The sequence below is a fragment of the Falco cherrug genome, chromosome 7 (genome assembly GCF_023634085.1).
Source record: "Falco cherrug isolate bFalChe1 chromosome 7, bFalChe1.pri, whole genome shotgun sequence".
NCBI lineage: Eukaryota > Metazoa > Chordata > Aves > Falconiformes > Falconidae > Falco > Falco cherrug.
Genome location: NC_073703.1, coordinates 21,472,200 through 21,486,621, shown reverse-complemented (window position 1 = coordinate 21,486,621; position 14,422 = coordinate 21,472,200). Strand labels below are relative to the sequence as shown.

Here is a 14,422-nt window from a genome sequence, read left to right as displayed (position 1 = left end):
CAGTAAGAACAACAGCTGTCACTCTCTCTCGAGAGTCGAGTACCAAAACGAACGATAATTCTTCACTTTGTCAAATGGTTTTTACAATCATTTGGAATGCTTGCTTAGAGAAGCTTATTTTGCTTAATGAATGCTCCATTCAGGAATAGGGAAACTTTAGGGCTGAGCTGAGCCAACAGTTCTTTGTGGAGTTTGTTTCCTCTCCTTTCACTTCCGTTATTCTCAGAAGACCTCTGGCTGCTCCCCCGCTTACCTCTGCTTCCAGTTGTCCCCTGGGAGCTTTGGATAATCAAAGTTATGCTGCAAGTATTCTTCAGAGAGTAGGAATGGGAGAGTGCTAGTTAAAAGTCCTGGGTCTTCGTCAAGGACAGTATAGTAACTGCCTCTGTGTGTGAGTCTTTTAAAATAGTACAGTGTTAAAACTGTACAGATTGGGAGTTGCCTGGTGCTCGTTCCTGTCTGTTTTCTGATGCATGTGGAACACAAGCGTAGAAAGAGCCGTCAGCACGAATGATAGGTAAAGGCTGTCTTAAAAGGGTTGAGAGGTTACCTTCGTCATTCTCATAAGTTATTGTATGGCTTCATTTAGCTCTGGTTACAAGGTTGTTTGCTTGTCTTGACAAAGTGATGAAGCTTAGCTCATTAAATGGTTTAGATTGTTTTTGGATTGCAACAATACAGGTGCTGTTTCTATTATTTTCTTCTGACTTTTATCAAGCCTCCTTTATTTGAGGAAACACAAATCCAATATGTTCACTGCTTGCCAGCTTCCACCGTTTTGGATGGTTTGGCCTTTGGAACCTAGTGTTAACCATGTGAGGCAAGTTGGGGTTTTCCTTTTAATCTGTCAAACACTTTAGCAATAGTTGACTCAATCATTTTATTCTGTAATCTGTTTGTACTCGTATTCTACCCAATGTGTGTACTCTGCCTGGTTCTGTGGGACACAGGATTGTCTTCTTATTGTGCTGTCAGACTAGTTTGAAGAAGGTGTAGGCGTTCTCTGTTTGGGTTTTTCTGGTGGCCATTTTGCGATCTTGTGGTTTCTACAAACAAAAGTAATTAAGCATTAAGGCATTCATATAGATGTTGATGGTAAGTCAGCACATCACCGAGTTCCTTTGTTTTCAGTACTGGGTTTTTCAGCTTCGGTGTGGGGTTTTTTTAACTTAAAAACATGGGGACACATTGAGTGCATGTGGCCAGAGAGCTCCGTAGTGTGTGTCATCCCGTGTTGAGGTAACGAAGCCATCGCAGAGCCGAGTGCCTGTGAGCAGCATTGCGTTATCTCCACTGCAAAGATAACAAACATTAAAGTTTTAGAGTCTGATGGCCAAATGGCACCACACTAAATGTGATAGCTTTTCTTTTCCTGGAGTGGTAAATCATGTTAGATAGTTGGTGACGCAAACTGCTGTTACTTTTTAGAGTATGTGAGCCTCTGACAGCATAGCAGATTTTCTTACCTCTATAGGTTAGATGAAAAGCTGAATGAACTTTGAGAGCAGCAAAATACACCAATAGCTACACTGCAGTATGTCTGTTGATGCTTCTTCACTTGCATCATTTTACTCCCCAGTGTGGTCAGAGCTGTACATCTCTACGTGTGGCACTTTTAGCCTCTTTGTTAGGAAGAAGCAGGATTGCCATGATAATGGGTGAAGGCACTGGAGCATTCATGGCAATAATTTCTAAGAGCTGGAGATAAATAAGCAGGCAAAGTTGAAGACTTATCTGGGTGGGGGTTATTAGCATTTTGAATACTCTGCACAGATGCAGTTATCACTTAATTGACTTTACCTTGGGGAACACTACAAAAATCAATTCACAAACATAAAGGAAAAAAACTTCTGCACGTAGTCCGCAATGGTTCTGTTCCACCGTACGAGAAACTGAGGCTGTTTTGCGACCGATGTCACAGCGGGGAAGGAGGAGGCCTGCCTTGGGTCTGCTGCTGCGCAAGCTGGGTTGTGGCGGTCCTGCCTTTACGTGTATCCTCGTGGTTACCCTCGTTAGCTGCAGTCACAGCTGTCACCTCGCCACTCTCCTGATACAAGGAGAGAAAGCCACCACCAAGCTCAGGGAGTGGGCCCCGCGGCCTCCAGAGGCCGGTGGCTCTGGGACCGGCCCTTGCCCCCGCCAGGAGCGGCTGCAGTAGATGCCACCTTGGCACGAGGCCCAGCGGTGGGCAGAATGTTCTGCCCTCAGGGCTGCCGCGACTTGTGCTGCAGGTGGGATCATGAGTGCGGGCGGCCCTGGCAGGCCAGCGCCATGTGCAGCGTGCCCATCGACCCGCGTGCCTCTCCTCCACCTGTGCAGCCAGCCGGGGGGCACACCGAGGGCCGGGGGGTACCACAGGGCTGGGGGGCACCCTGCGGGCTGGGGGGCACACGGCAGGGCCAGGGGAAAGGCAGGGACGGAGCTGTCTGTCAGCATGCCCCCTTCTCTGCGCCATCTCTGGATGCGAAGGAGCAACGCAGGAACCAGGAGAAGACCATTTTGCTCATTTTGTCTCTAAACTTGCTTTTCAATCTTCTGTCAGAAACGAAGAGGGTGGTTTTGCATTTTAAAGGATTTTTTATGGAAAAATAATTGATTTTACGATATTTAGAGAGGCCGCAGTCTGACATGTTGTTTGCCTTACTTTGCAAAGGGCGGCCTGGTCTCTTGCAAACCATACTGTACCTGTGTGAATCCAGAGAGCAAATTCCGCCCGAGTCCATTACTAGGTGGAGGTGAGCGCTGGTGCCCGGACACCTTTGGTCGCTCGCTCTGCTGGTTTGCTGAAGACAGCCGCTGCTGTCAGTTGTGCAGCTGAGAGCAGTGACACCCTCAACTCAATAGGGTCTTTTCCTGTGGAACAGTTACTTCATTTGCTCATAGTCATTGTTTTTGAAATTTGCTATCTAAGCATGTTAGGGGTTTATTGGTATAATTCCTTCAACAGCAATACTGGTTACTCCACACATTGTTAAAAGCTTATTTTTTTGCATTTGTTAGAGAGAGATTTGGCCTAGAGCAAATTCAGTAAGGGGGAAAAGAATTAGGAAATCAAACCCTTCCTTTCCCTTTTCAAGCTTCTCAGTTTTCCAACCTCAAATAAGTACGTGAAAGGAGTTTAACAACTTTAAATTGGATTTTGGAATGTCAGATGACTCTAATAGCCTTTGTACACAAATAACAACAGAAGAGCTGATTATTGTTTCTGGGCTCTGTGATGCACTTATGTAATCATTAATCTTGGCACTTCTTTATCTCCAGCAGATTAGGAGGCCACTGTTATTTTGAAGACTGCCATTAAGTAGACTTCGTTAGTGTTTAAATATGTGAAGCTTAACTATAAGCTGCCTTAATGTATGCAATGGAGGTATCCTGTGCATGCAGCATTGCAATAGAGCTGTTGGAGTAAGTTTCAGTCACATATCTGCTGCCACGGCCTGACCTCAGACATGGCTTTATGTACAATGTTTGTTAATCAGCGTCTGAAGATGCTCTGAAAGCTTTTTAAGTGTAAAGCATTACTATATCTGTTTGAAACAGCAAGCAAACTTGCTTTATCTACTACGTTTCAGTTGGTTTAATCACCGAGAGGCAGGAAATTACATGCTATGAAATGAGTAGGCAAAAGAAAGGCCTTTAATGAAGGTTGTAACACCAAATCTAATTGTGGCAACAGAAGAGCTTTTGCTAGACCCTTTTTTTTCACAGGCTTGTAATTTTCTGAAACATTTTTGTGGACAACTACTTTTTTTTTTTTTTTTCTTTCATGATCCTTGTCACAAAATGAAGGTGGTTTTCAAACACTGAGTGTAGTGTAGACAGAGATCATGAGGATCTAAAGAAGCACAGAAACAGAGTGGAGTCCAGGGAGATGGTGTGAGCATGGCTGGTGGGGGACAGCACTGCAGTACATGGTTTGAAGAACATGTTGGGGAAAAAAACCTTTCTCTGGCAGGAATGTTTCTGAGACTGTTCGATGGACTGAAGCTGGGTTTATTTTGTTGTAAGCCAGAGCCTATAAAATTTCCATCTCTGGACAGGTCATAGCGTTTTCCTCCTGTGTCCTTCTACAAGAGAACATCTGAGGGAGGAGAACAATGCTTGCGTGACTGCAGAGGCAGAGCTGGCCACCCTCCTGCCACTTCTCTCCAGTCCCTGGCCGGCCAGGCGGCCCTGGCCCACATCACGGATGTGAAGGACTGTCGTGTAACTTCATGCAAGTCAATAAAGTCCCACTAAGATTATAAAGAAAAAAAAAGTTCTATCACCATGAAACCCAAGTGATGCAGTCAGTGGTTGAGGGAAGGGGAAGGGTGTCAGTTTGCAGTATGGCAGAAATGCCTTGTAAAGCCCGTTCGAGGTGGTGGGAGACTCTGGTGCAAAAGCTGCAGGTGGGTAAGAATTGTCATTAGCCAGAGGCACGTGTGGCCGTACCTAGCGCGGGGTGTGTGGGCGTCCATTCCTGTAGCCCTGAGTGCTAGCAGGGTCTGGCGAGCAGGCCTGCCACATACCCAGGTTGTCGTGGGCAAGTGGTTGGCGGGGGGAGCGTGTAGGTCTCCTCAAAGCGGTGTAATTGGGTGTTCAGAGTTGTACAGGTGTTAGGAAAGAGCGACAGCAAAACTGTACTCTACGCGTTGTTCACTACCTGGGCTGTCTCCTGTAGGCAGTTAAGTGCTGCACCCTTCCTCTCGTCCCCTTCCCCGGCGGGAGCTAACACTGCTAACACTGCTCCCTCTGGGATGGGACCGGGCTGAAAGGAGCATGTTTCTTGGAGAGGAAAAAACATGGTTGGTTGGTCAGCAGAGGTTTGACCCTGCATCACAAAACAGGCTGTAAGTCTGTGTAGTGTCTGTACTTTCTAGTGTCTTAATATGTACCAAGAAACACATACGGGATGTAAATCATTGTTCTTGGATTTCAGTGACATTTTTCTTTTAGGTGGAGGAAGCACAGGTATAATTGATCTATTTTGTGCTCCCCCTTTCAAAACCTAGGGGAGTAGCTGGAGCTACATTGGCTGAGGCTGTGGCTTCCCCTGGAGCACCCCTCAGTTTCACTAATCCTCTGATGGCCTCTGAAGAGGACTGGTGGAGAGGAGCTGTGACAAAACACCACATACACGGTAGCAGCAGTGGCAACGGAAAGCATCCTTGGATAGAAAAAAGCGACCCTGTGCCAGCTAGAAGGACGCAGGATACAGACTTCAGATGCACCTCTTGTGTGGGGTTTGAGGGACTCTGGTTGTGGTTTTGTTCCCATAGCTGTGTATCGCAGGAGGAGTTGCAGAATTCATGCTTGGCGTTGGCTGCCATGCGAATCCAGAAAGGAGGTGTTGGAGGGAGTTAATAAAGGAGTGAGTGCAGCTAAAAGGCTTTTTACTGTTTAGAGTTCTGAAGTTGGTTTTGGTTGTTATTGTTCATCTCTTAGATGAATCATCTGAAAATGAAAATTTAAACTAGACATTTAAAGCGCACCTTTGTGAGAAACTAATGATTCTACTTGGCATATAGCATCAAAGGAAGCCTTTTTAATGACATCAAATTCATGTACAGCCAAAAAGAAAAAGAAAATATCTTAAAAATGCAGATGCAGTCACTTCAGAATGATGGAGTTTCTAGTCTGGGTTTTTTTTCCCCTGCAACGTTTTCTTCTAGAAGTAACTTGAGGTTTTGGGTGTTTTTTCGTCAAAGTGCAGCCCTCTTGTGAGGAAGTGGCTTCTGCACCAGCCATGTTTGCCTGGCTGTAACTTCATCGTGCAAAGTCCCTTTTCTCAGTACACACAGTGATTCATCCTGAAATTTCTGCAGAGGGCAGACCCTCAATAAAATTTGTGCAGCCTGGAAAAATGGCAGGACAAAGCCGAATCATGACAGACACCTTGTTTAGAGGGACGCTTACCTTACTGGGTTCCCCCCTGCTCTGTTACCTCTTCTGAGTTCATTCCACATTCCTTCTTCCAACCTGACTGTTGCTGTCTCTGGGGAGCTGTTGAAGTGGAACTTGATTTGGCCGATGAGTAAGCATAAAGGAAAGTGTGAGTATGGTGACAGAGAACGTGTGGTAGTGATGGGTTGCTAATCAGAGACAACTTTGTAAGTAGTAGTATCGGGAAGTATTAATGCTTGATCTGAAAGCTACGTGCATATGAGTTGAAGGAATGAAATTGCAGCATTATCCACAGTTAGCTGAGGTGCTGTAGTCTCACTGACCTAATGTCCCTTTAAGGATTCAGGAGCCTGTCACCTTATTAATGAATTTAGTTGAAATTGTTAATAATTTTGACACTATGTTGCAAGCGGTTAGCCTTTCCCAGGTGTGTTTTTCTTCATCTAGTAACTGTAGGTGTCATTTGATTTGTGCTGGTAGATAGCCTAATGAGACCATTGAACTGACATGTAATTTTGCAATTGGGTAGCACAAATGTTCATAGCCTCTTAGCAGAATGGAATGACGGGGGTTTCATGTTGTATAAAAAGACATCTAAGACTCTCTAAGTACCCTTTTACCACTGTCCTAAAAAACTAGTAGAAGATCTTTCCTTAATGAATGCTAGTGTAATTTAGCTAGCAACTAAGTTACTCTCATGATCCTGCATACAGTAACTATGCTTTTTTGTAGTAGGGACTAAAATGATTACCTTCGAAGTGTTGATCATTTAAGACTGCTTGCAATCTATGAAAAATAATTCAAGTAAAGGTTGTTGTGCTGTGATACTTGTGGCTGACTTGCTGAAGTGAGGCTTAAAATTGACAAGTGGTTGGGAAGTTCTTCTTGGTTTTCCTACTGCAAGCAGGTAAACAGAGATGTTGAGATGTTCCCTTAAGCCAGTATACTTAATCAAGAAAAGAAGCTGAGAGGGCAGTGCTGGAGTCAACGAATTCCAGAAAGCTTCTTGAGAAGGGCAGGTCCAACACTTGAGAGTAGGAAATTTCATATAAAATGGGGGCTCTGTGCATTAATCTGTAGAGCAAGTGTCAGAGGTAATACAGATTTTTCACTCTGAAATGCTACGTTATTAAAAGACTTTATTACTATCAAGTTTTAATAGTTTCTTCCAGAGAATTGGGAAATTGGACAGCAGTACAAATATATTTAAGCTTTTTGGTACAGGTTCCTTTTTGGTGGGAGGAGGGAGAATGCATTTAGTATTGTCCAGCTAGCTACAGCAAATAAATGTACTCTGAATTATGTTCTCCTGCAGATTTCAACATCTGTTTTCCTCTCCATTAATACTCTGAAATGAAAGACCAACATACAGACATCAGGAAGGAGAAATCAGTAGATGTGCTTTTCCTAAGAGAAAAATAAATCACAAGGGCTATGAGAAGCCTCAGTGTGATAGGGTGTGTAAGGGCACTTTCCCTGCCTCAAGGTGCACATGTGTCTTGGCCTACCAGGTCACTTCTTTTTTTCTTCTTCTTTTTTTTTTTTTTTTTTTTTTTTTGTTTGACAAGACAATATGCATTGGTATGTTATACCAGCACGATATAGATTGTATCATAGCAGAACTGTGCCTGTGCCCCCACTGCAGGTGTTCCCCTTCACAAACACCCCAGGTTATTGGTTGTCTGTAGGAAGAAACTGGGGATGTCAAAACCTGAGTGAACTCTAGAAGCCTGTAGAAGCATACAGCGAGGACTGATGCAGGCGCTGGCTTGCTGCTTACTAAGTGCAGTAGCAAATCCGAGTGGAAGAAGTCAGTGCTGGCAGTTACTGTGGTAATAGCTCACACAGAAAACTTCTAAAACTTCTGTTTTGTGTAATTCTGTCAAGAGCAGTGTTTTGTAGCTGTGTTGTTAAACCTGTAAGCTTTGGTTTTAAAAGCTGAAAAAGGAAACTAAGAAGGCTCAGCCGAGGAGCAGTCCCGTTGTATAGTTTCCTGGCAGCTTCTAAGCAGTGCAAAACACTGGAGATGTGTTTGGAGGTCTGCACGCTAGCTGCTTGGGTCGTAAGACCAAGACCCAAGATTTGGCAGTAAGTAAGCAGTCACCAAAGATAGCTGTGGATAGAGGTAGACATAAAGAATGATTATCCTCATTACGTAGACAGAGCAAATGAGACACCAACTAGCGTCCCCACTCACACAGCAGCTCAGCACTAGAATGAAGATTATAGTATCTATTTCTTGACATGCAGTTCAGGGCTTTGATTAAAACTGTATTATCTTTCACTGAAGAGAGTCACTTGATTGCCGTGTCAGTGTGTTTTCTTTTCTGGTGAAAAACTGTTTTTCTGAATTGCTTTATTTAACAAGAACTGCATTTAGCCTAGTCTTCACATTAATCATACTCCAAACTGTGTTCATCACAACCAGTATAACTACTGTTAATTTTAAGCTGGGGGGGGGTGGTGGTGGTGGAATGGGGGAATGGTTAAATCTTTGTTCATAAGCACCTGAGTCACCGAGAAAGAAAATGAGAAGTCAAAAATATTACGGGACAAAACCTGGTGTTTATCAAATTTGAAAGTCTCTTCTGATCATATTGAAATAATCAAAGTGGCTTTCAAATGGTTTGGTTTTGAAATGCGTAGGAGATTGCATAGCAACTCCTCTCTCGTCCTTCTTCCCGTGTTCTTTGCCACAAAGTTTGGTTACTGTTGCTTGTTACTGTGCCTGGTGGTGTCTCTAGTGAATGAATCTTCTCCTCCACTGTGAAAGGACAGAATTTGTATTCAGAGTTGGTGCTGTGGTTTTGCCTTCATTTTATCCTCTCAAAAGAGTATCCTTATTCTCTATCTTGCTACAGTGTACGTCTCTTCATGTATATTTCAGCCACCTTCTAATTTGTGTTTGATCTAAGTTCATGAAAGTAGTAACAAAGCTGGAGCTTTCAGAAGTCCCTAGCCTTCCCAAACTGGGGAGATGCTAGCTGTGCCCTGGGAAGTAACGAGAGACTGATTCCAAAGAACCACTTCTCTGGGCTCCTGCACAGCTGAACACACTGGATGCAGTAGTCTTGATTCTTTTGAGCCTAGGCTTGTAGTTCAGTGGTCTGATATTATAGTTTGGTCTGTGGTTTGGTTTCATGATGTGACCAGAGTCCCAAGCTAGAGTTGTCTCTGTCACTCCTTCAACAAGGGAAATCAAATCATCTGGCTTTCAGCTGCAAACTAGATGGCCAGACTTCTTGCCTCAAAAGTACAAGGAAAAATACGCCTTCAGCTGCTCAGTGATACAAATGTGGAGATACCAAGCTGCATTGCTGGGTCAAAAAAGAGTGTGACTGTTTCTGGAAGGAGAAAGCCAAGGCAGCGGAGAGAAATACAGCTGTTACACAAAAGGAAAATAAAAATCACTTTGTGTTGCACACATGACTGAGAGGGAGCAAACATCATCTCTCAGAGTTCCTCTGAAAACCTGAAAGTGGTTTTTAGCTTGTTGGTACTCCTAAACACTTGCAGAAGTCTTAGGTTGGTTGTTTGGGATTTCTCTTTGTTTTATTTTTTTCTTTATAATAGTTAAGAATATTATGATGGTCTGTTAAGTGTTTTCAGCAATTTTCTATTTGAGTATAACATTAAAAATATACAAGGACACCTCACCACAACAACTTCACAGAAGCAGTTTTGTCTATTAGAGAATTCAACCAATTTTCCATATAGCTTCTTTCATTAGGCACTCAAGGTGTCTTTGTCGAAGCCAGTGCCTCATGTAATATCAAAGCTTTAGTTCTTTAAATTAAAAGTCATGTAAATAAAATTTCTTGGCTTGAAGAAAAACAATAAACATAAATGTCAGTGATCCTGGCATGAGAATGAGCTCGTACTGCACTGTTCCCTTCGATGTGTCCACATCAGTAACACAGGCTGAAAGAATTCAGATTTATTCTTAGAAGTCTTACAAGCCCCAAAAAGTGCTCAGGCTGTTCCATACTGTTTACCGTGTATCTCCTTTAATACTCTTTGAAGCCAAATGTTTTTAGCATTAGGGAGCGCTGCACAGTATCAAGTGACCTACTAAGAGGGATCCAGCTGTGTTCAGCCCCAAAGATCTATCTTGGCATTGCAGCATTTCTGCCCTGTGTGTTTGAGGTGTTGCTCATACTTTACTTTTAATTAATACTTTGGTGGCCATGTTCGTTTCTACTCCACCCATCACACCCACAGACTTCAAAGGATTTGTACCAGCATAACCTCAGTATTTATTTTATTTTATTACTAGTGTGATTTCCTAAGGAAACGAGGCTTGGAGAGGTTGTTTGTGTTTGTCTGGTTTTCTGCCCATCACCCTGATGCTCCTTATTTCCAAACCCATTTCAGCCAGGCTTGAGAGCATCAGCAGCCCCCAAGATGTGTTCCTACACGTTCCATGCAAATGGAAAAGCATGCCCAGAAAGATGCCCGGCTAGTACCGCACTGAGCAGCACCGCACAGCCCCAGCTCAGCTATGGATAGGGGAATCTGTAAGGGAGAGGAAGGCGCCGGGGGTGGCCCACGTGCTGGGAAGGCTTCTGCTGGAATTTCAACCTTACTGCACCCCAGAAATGCCAGTTGTGAGACACACATCTCTTGGATATCGGGCTTTGTTAGTTCTTCTCGGGTGTTCCGTGTTACCGGCTGTATCATTGCAGGCTCCAGCGGGGCGTGCTCATGGCCAGAGTGCCATTACGGTGGGGATTGTGTATGGATTAAACAGACCTTTCACACAGGGAGTGGGCAGGTAAATTCCATCGGCTCTTGATCAAAACACTGTGTGCTCTAAAAATGCCTCAGACATCTACCAACCAGCACTCATCCTTAGAAGTACATGGCGTTTAAGTATTTTAATATATATGAGTGGACAGATGGTCACTTAATGTGGTGTACTGATGGAATGGGCAGAGCTGTGCTGCCACTGGCTTTCAGCTCAGTAGAACTGCAGGGTTGGTAAGCTGCAGGTGTTCCGAGGCAAGTAATTTGCAGCCAGCTCAAATTACTTAGGATACATGACAGAGCAAATTATTTAGGTAATGAAGCTGAAAATGCAGGAAGATTAGAATATTATATAGTAAAATCATTCCTTGTTAATTCAGTTTGTGATCAGATATCATGTTGCTTTAAATACCACATTACATGCAGCACCCTTGTTTGAGTCGATGAATATGTATGAATATGTCAGTGAATATGTATGCCTCCTAATTTAATCAATATACTTACAAACAGCACTAGCAGTGATGTCTGGCACAAAGTGCATCCCTTTAGAAGCAGGTTAGCCCAATTTGTAGATGTATCGTATTCATTTCAAAGCCCTTCTGAATTAGCTGCAAAATTGTACATACCCCGTGAAGCTGGGGGGACAGGCGAGCCGCGTTCAGGGAAAGGAATTTAAACCGTCCTTGCAGTCAGAGAAGGGATGACTTCTTAAGCTTTATGCCAAGACCCAGGAGATGCCAGCTGCAGTCCTGGCTGTTGTGCGTTCGGCACACCCAGCCTCACCACAGCCCTCGGTTCAGCTAGCAATTTTGGTCAGGTGCTTTCCTCAGAAAGCCAGTGGATTGGAGAAGGATGCTCAGCGCACGTAGGGGGTTTAAGGAACAGAGACTGACCTGGCAGACTAACCAGTGTGTGCTGGAGTCTGTCTTTGCTGAGCAAAAAAGGAACGTGTGTACCTGGGATTTCTTGATGTTGCTGCCTTGAGAGCTGCCGGGTGGGAGCTGTGATGGCAGCTCCATAGAAATGCTCTCGCCTCGATGGTGCCAGCGTACACAGTGATTGGGACCATCTGTACCACGGGAGGGGACAGGTGTACTCAGGGTTTCCTTTCCAGAAAATTCTGATTTTTCAATTCGGAAATAGTAAGAGGCAGTAGGATTCACCTGACTTTCACCTTCTAAAAGTTAGGCTTGTAATTAAGGTATCATTAAATTCCTTCTCTGGTGAGTGAAGAGGAGGTATCTCCACTCAGGGGTTCATCTCACTTGTCTCGAATAAGATGAGTCATGACCCTTCTCCCTTTTTCCTTCTTGCTTTCTCTTCCCCCCTCCCTTTCTTTTTCTCTTTCCCTTCCTTCCTCATCACTCTAGAAGCAGACAAGGCAATTAACTGTAGCTAATTACCCAACTTTCAAGATAGCTCAGGTCAGCAAGGTGAATCTCACCTAAAAGGCAGGAAAGGGGACCGAGTTTTGCTTCCATTGAAGAGCCCTTCCCAGGGTGCCAAATCTGAAGTTTCATGCCTGTTGCGAATTGGAAAAAATAATGTGATCTGTGTGAGTGTATGACTGCAAAATAACACTGTGAAAGCAGGTGGAGGAATGGGAAAATCCTTTTTCTACCCCAAGACAGTTAATTCACTAGAGACAAACATTTGGACACACTACTGGGGAGGAAAAAACCTCTGTCTTTGGAAAATAATTTTTTTTCTTTTGAAAAACCTTTTCTTTGGGGTGGGCTGGTAATATGCTTTCCTGTGTTGAGGCTCAGTTTCTACTTAAGTGGCAGAAGTGGGGGGAAGATGCCCTGTGCTTTACTTGGCTGTACGGGCTCTTGGCCTGATTTGAGACTGCCCAAGGAGTTAGAAGATACTAAAGATTGTGATGAGCTTGTGCAGAGCATTTCCTTACAAGCACAGAGTTAGATTCCTTTCCTCCTCTACTGCTCAAACCGGACAAGGAATAAAGCAGCGTTTCATGATGTGGGAATTAATGAAAAGGGAGAGGCTGTCTGGAGCGGCTGGCTGCGGGAGGGAGGCTGAGAAGGGCAGGCCAGCCCAGTGAAACTGTTCCAGATTTGGGGAAAGAAGTGAAGCCGGGAGTAGGAGGCAATAAGATGTATTCTTCTGTTCTGGATGCCAGCAAAAGATGTCGTTCGGTGCTTGCTTTGGTTGTCTGGTAGGCACGTTCACTAGGAATTAGGTGGAGGCCATCGTGTAATTTAAGCATACCAGAGCTGCTTCAGGCAATTGCCAAGTGAAGATACAGTGGATGGAGGAGGAAGAAAAGTTCAGGGGGAAAACACAGGCTTTTTTTCCATGTAATACGTGGGCTCACATTCTTATTCTGTCTGATTTTGAGTAAACGGGAGTCCGCGCTCAGTTTTCCTGCTGTGAAATGAAGATCATATGATGTTCCAGCAGTAGGAAGATTGCCAGACATTCCAGTGATAGGAATAGCGACATGTTAAAGTCATATACACTGAGAGATCTTAGTCGATGTCAGATGCCCTCTCCTCTGGAGATGGGTTTGCCTTGTGTTTGACATCTGTTCGTAGCGATGACCACCCCCGGCTCTCAGTGGTCACCTCTCTCTCTGGGGAGCCATTTCTGTAGCAACTTGTTCGATGCTTACGGTGGGTCTCTGTGCTTGAGCTTGCATTTGTTGCTCTTGGTGGTTTGTTTGGGCTTTTATTCCTATTCATTGCTCCTTTGGCACAGGGCATCCTCGGTAGTATTCCGAAGCACTGTTATTTCAGGGTGTGAAAGATTCTTAGGCCTTTAATCTGGGAATACAAACTACATCTGTCACCTGGGTATCTGTAGCGGTTTCTAAGCAACCACAAGAGTTTATTTTTTTCTGCAATTCATATTTGGGAAATAATTTGCTCATGCATGAACCAGAATCAGCCTGAGCACCACCCCAGGAGACAGAAATTGTAAACTGTAATTTAGGCTAATTCTAGTCTAAAGCATGAATTAGAGTATTTTATATAATCTTGGAAAATATACCATACAAATAATGTGTAAGCACAGAACAGGTACAATTAATGTGAGCACAGTAGGAAGCTTTAAGTAACTCTGGGAATGTGAGAAACCAAGTTGGAACATATTCTTGACATATAAAAATATTTCCCACCTGCCTTGTTTGCATAAGAACAAGGTTTTAGCAAGTACATATTTGCATGTCAAAGTTAAAAGTGGGGAAAATATTTTCACCCTCGTAAGAAAAATGCATAATCTTGGCACAGGCAATTTGCATTTAGTAAGTTTAAAGTATCTAAGTCCTTTCATGCTATATGGAAAGTGTATGAACTTGTGACAGGGATTCCATTTCAATGAGTTGATTCGCAAGGGCAACCACGTGGAGCAGTAATTGATCTGATGTCTTTCCGTGCATTAATTTGTAATACCATTGGTGGTGGCAGTGCCAGGCGGTTTATGCTTCTGACTTTCATCCCAGTGTCCTGTATCTCAGAGTGAAATGATAAGCTGAAGTTTTAAGTGCTGCCTGCTTAATTGGAAGGAAGTACCTTGAAGATGTAGTAAATTGGAGGAAATCTGGAATTCTAAAGCTATACCAAATTTGGTGTGGCTGCTCACACACATAGTGGTCGATCAGCAAACGCGGGCACAGCTGGAGCCTGTGAATCTGTGGAGATTCTGTTCTAACAGTAAAGCACCCTGGAAAATGCGTTTGGGACTAATTACAGCACCTTTTAGACTATTAGTAACCTAGCTTTAGGCCATCACTTTGAAGGCACGTTACGTTCCTTCAGAAACACTCTGCAAA

General features: G+C 43.8%; 1 protein-coding gene across 4 annotated transcripts in view; it reads left to right on the top strand.

Moving 5' to 3' along the window:
- The window catches only part of RORA (RAR related orphan receptor A), a 384,590-nt gene that overhangs the window by 337,688 nt on the left and 32,480 nt on the right, over nt 1-14,422 (top strand). Inside the window, exon 1 of one of the 4 annotated variants that reach the window (XM_055717424.1) lies at nt 5,882-6,034. The exons of the other annotated variants lie outside the window; for them this stretch is intronic. Coding sequence (XP_055573399.1) covers nt 6,013-6,034 — 22 coding nt within the window. The 5' untranslated portion in view covers nt 5,882-6,012. Of the gene's footprint in view, nt 1-5,881; nt 6,035-14,422 lie in introns of those variants that run through there. 4 annotated transcript variants of the gene reach the window in all.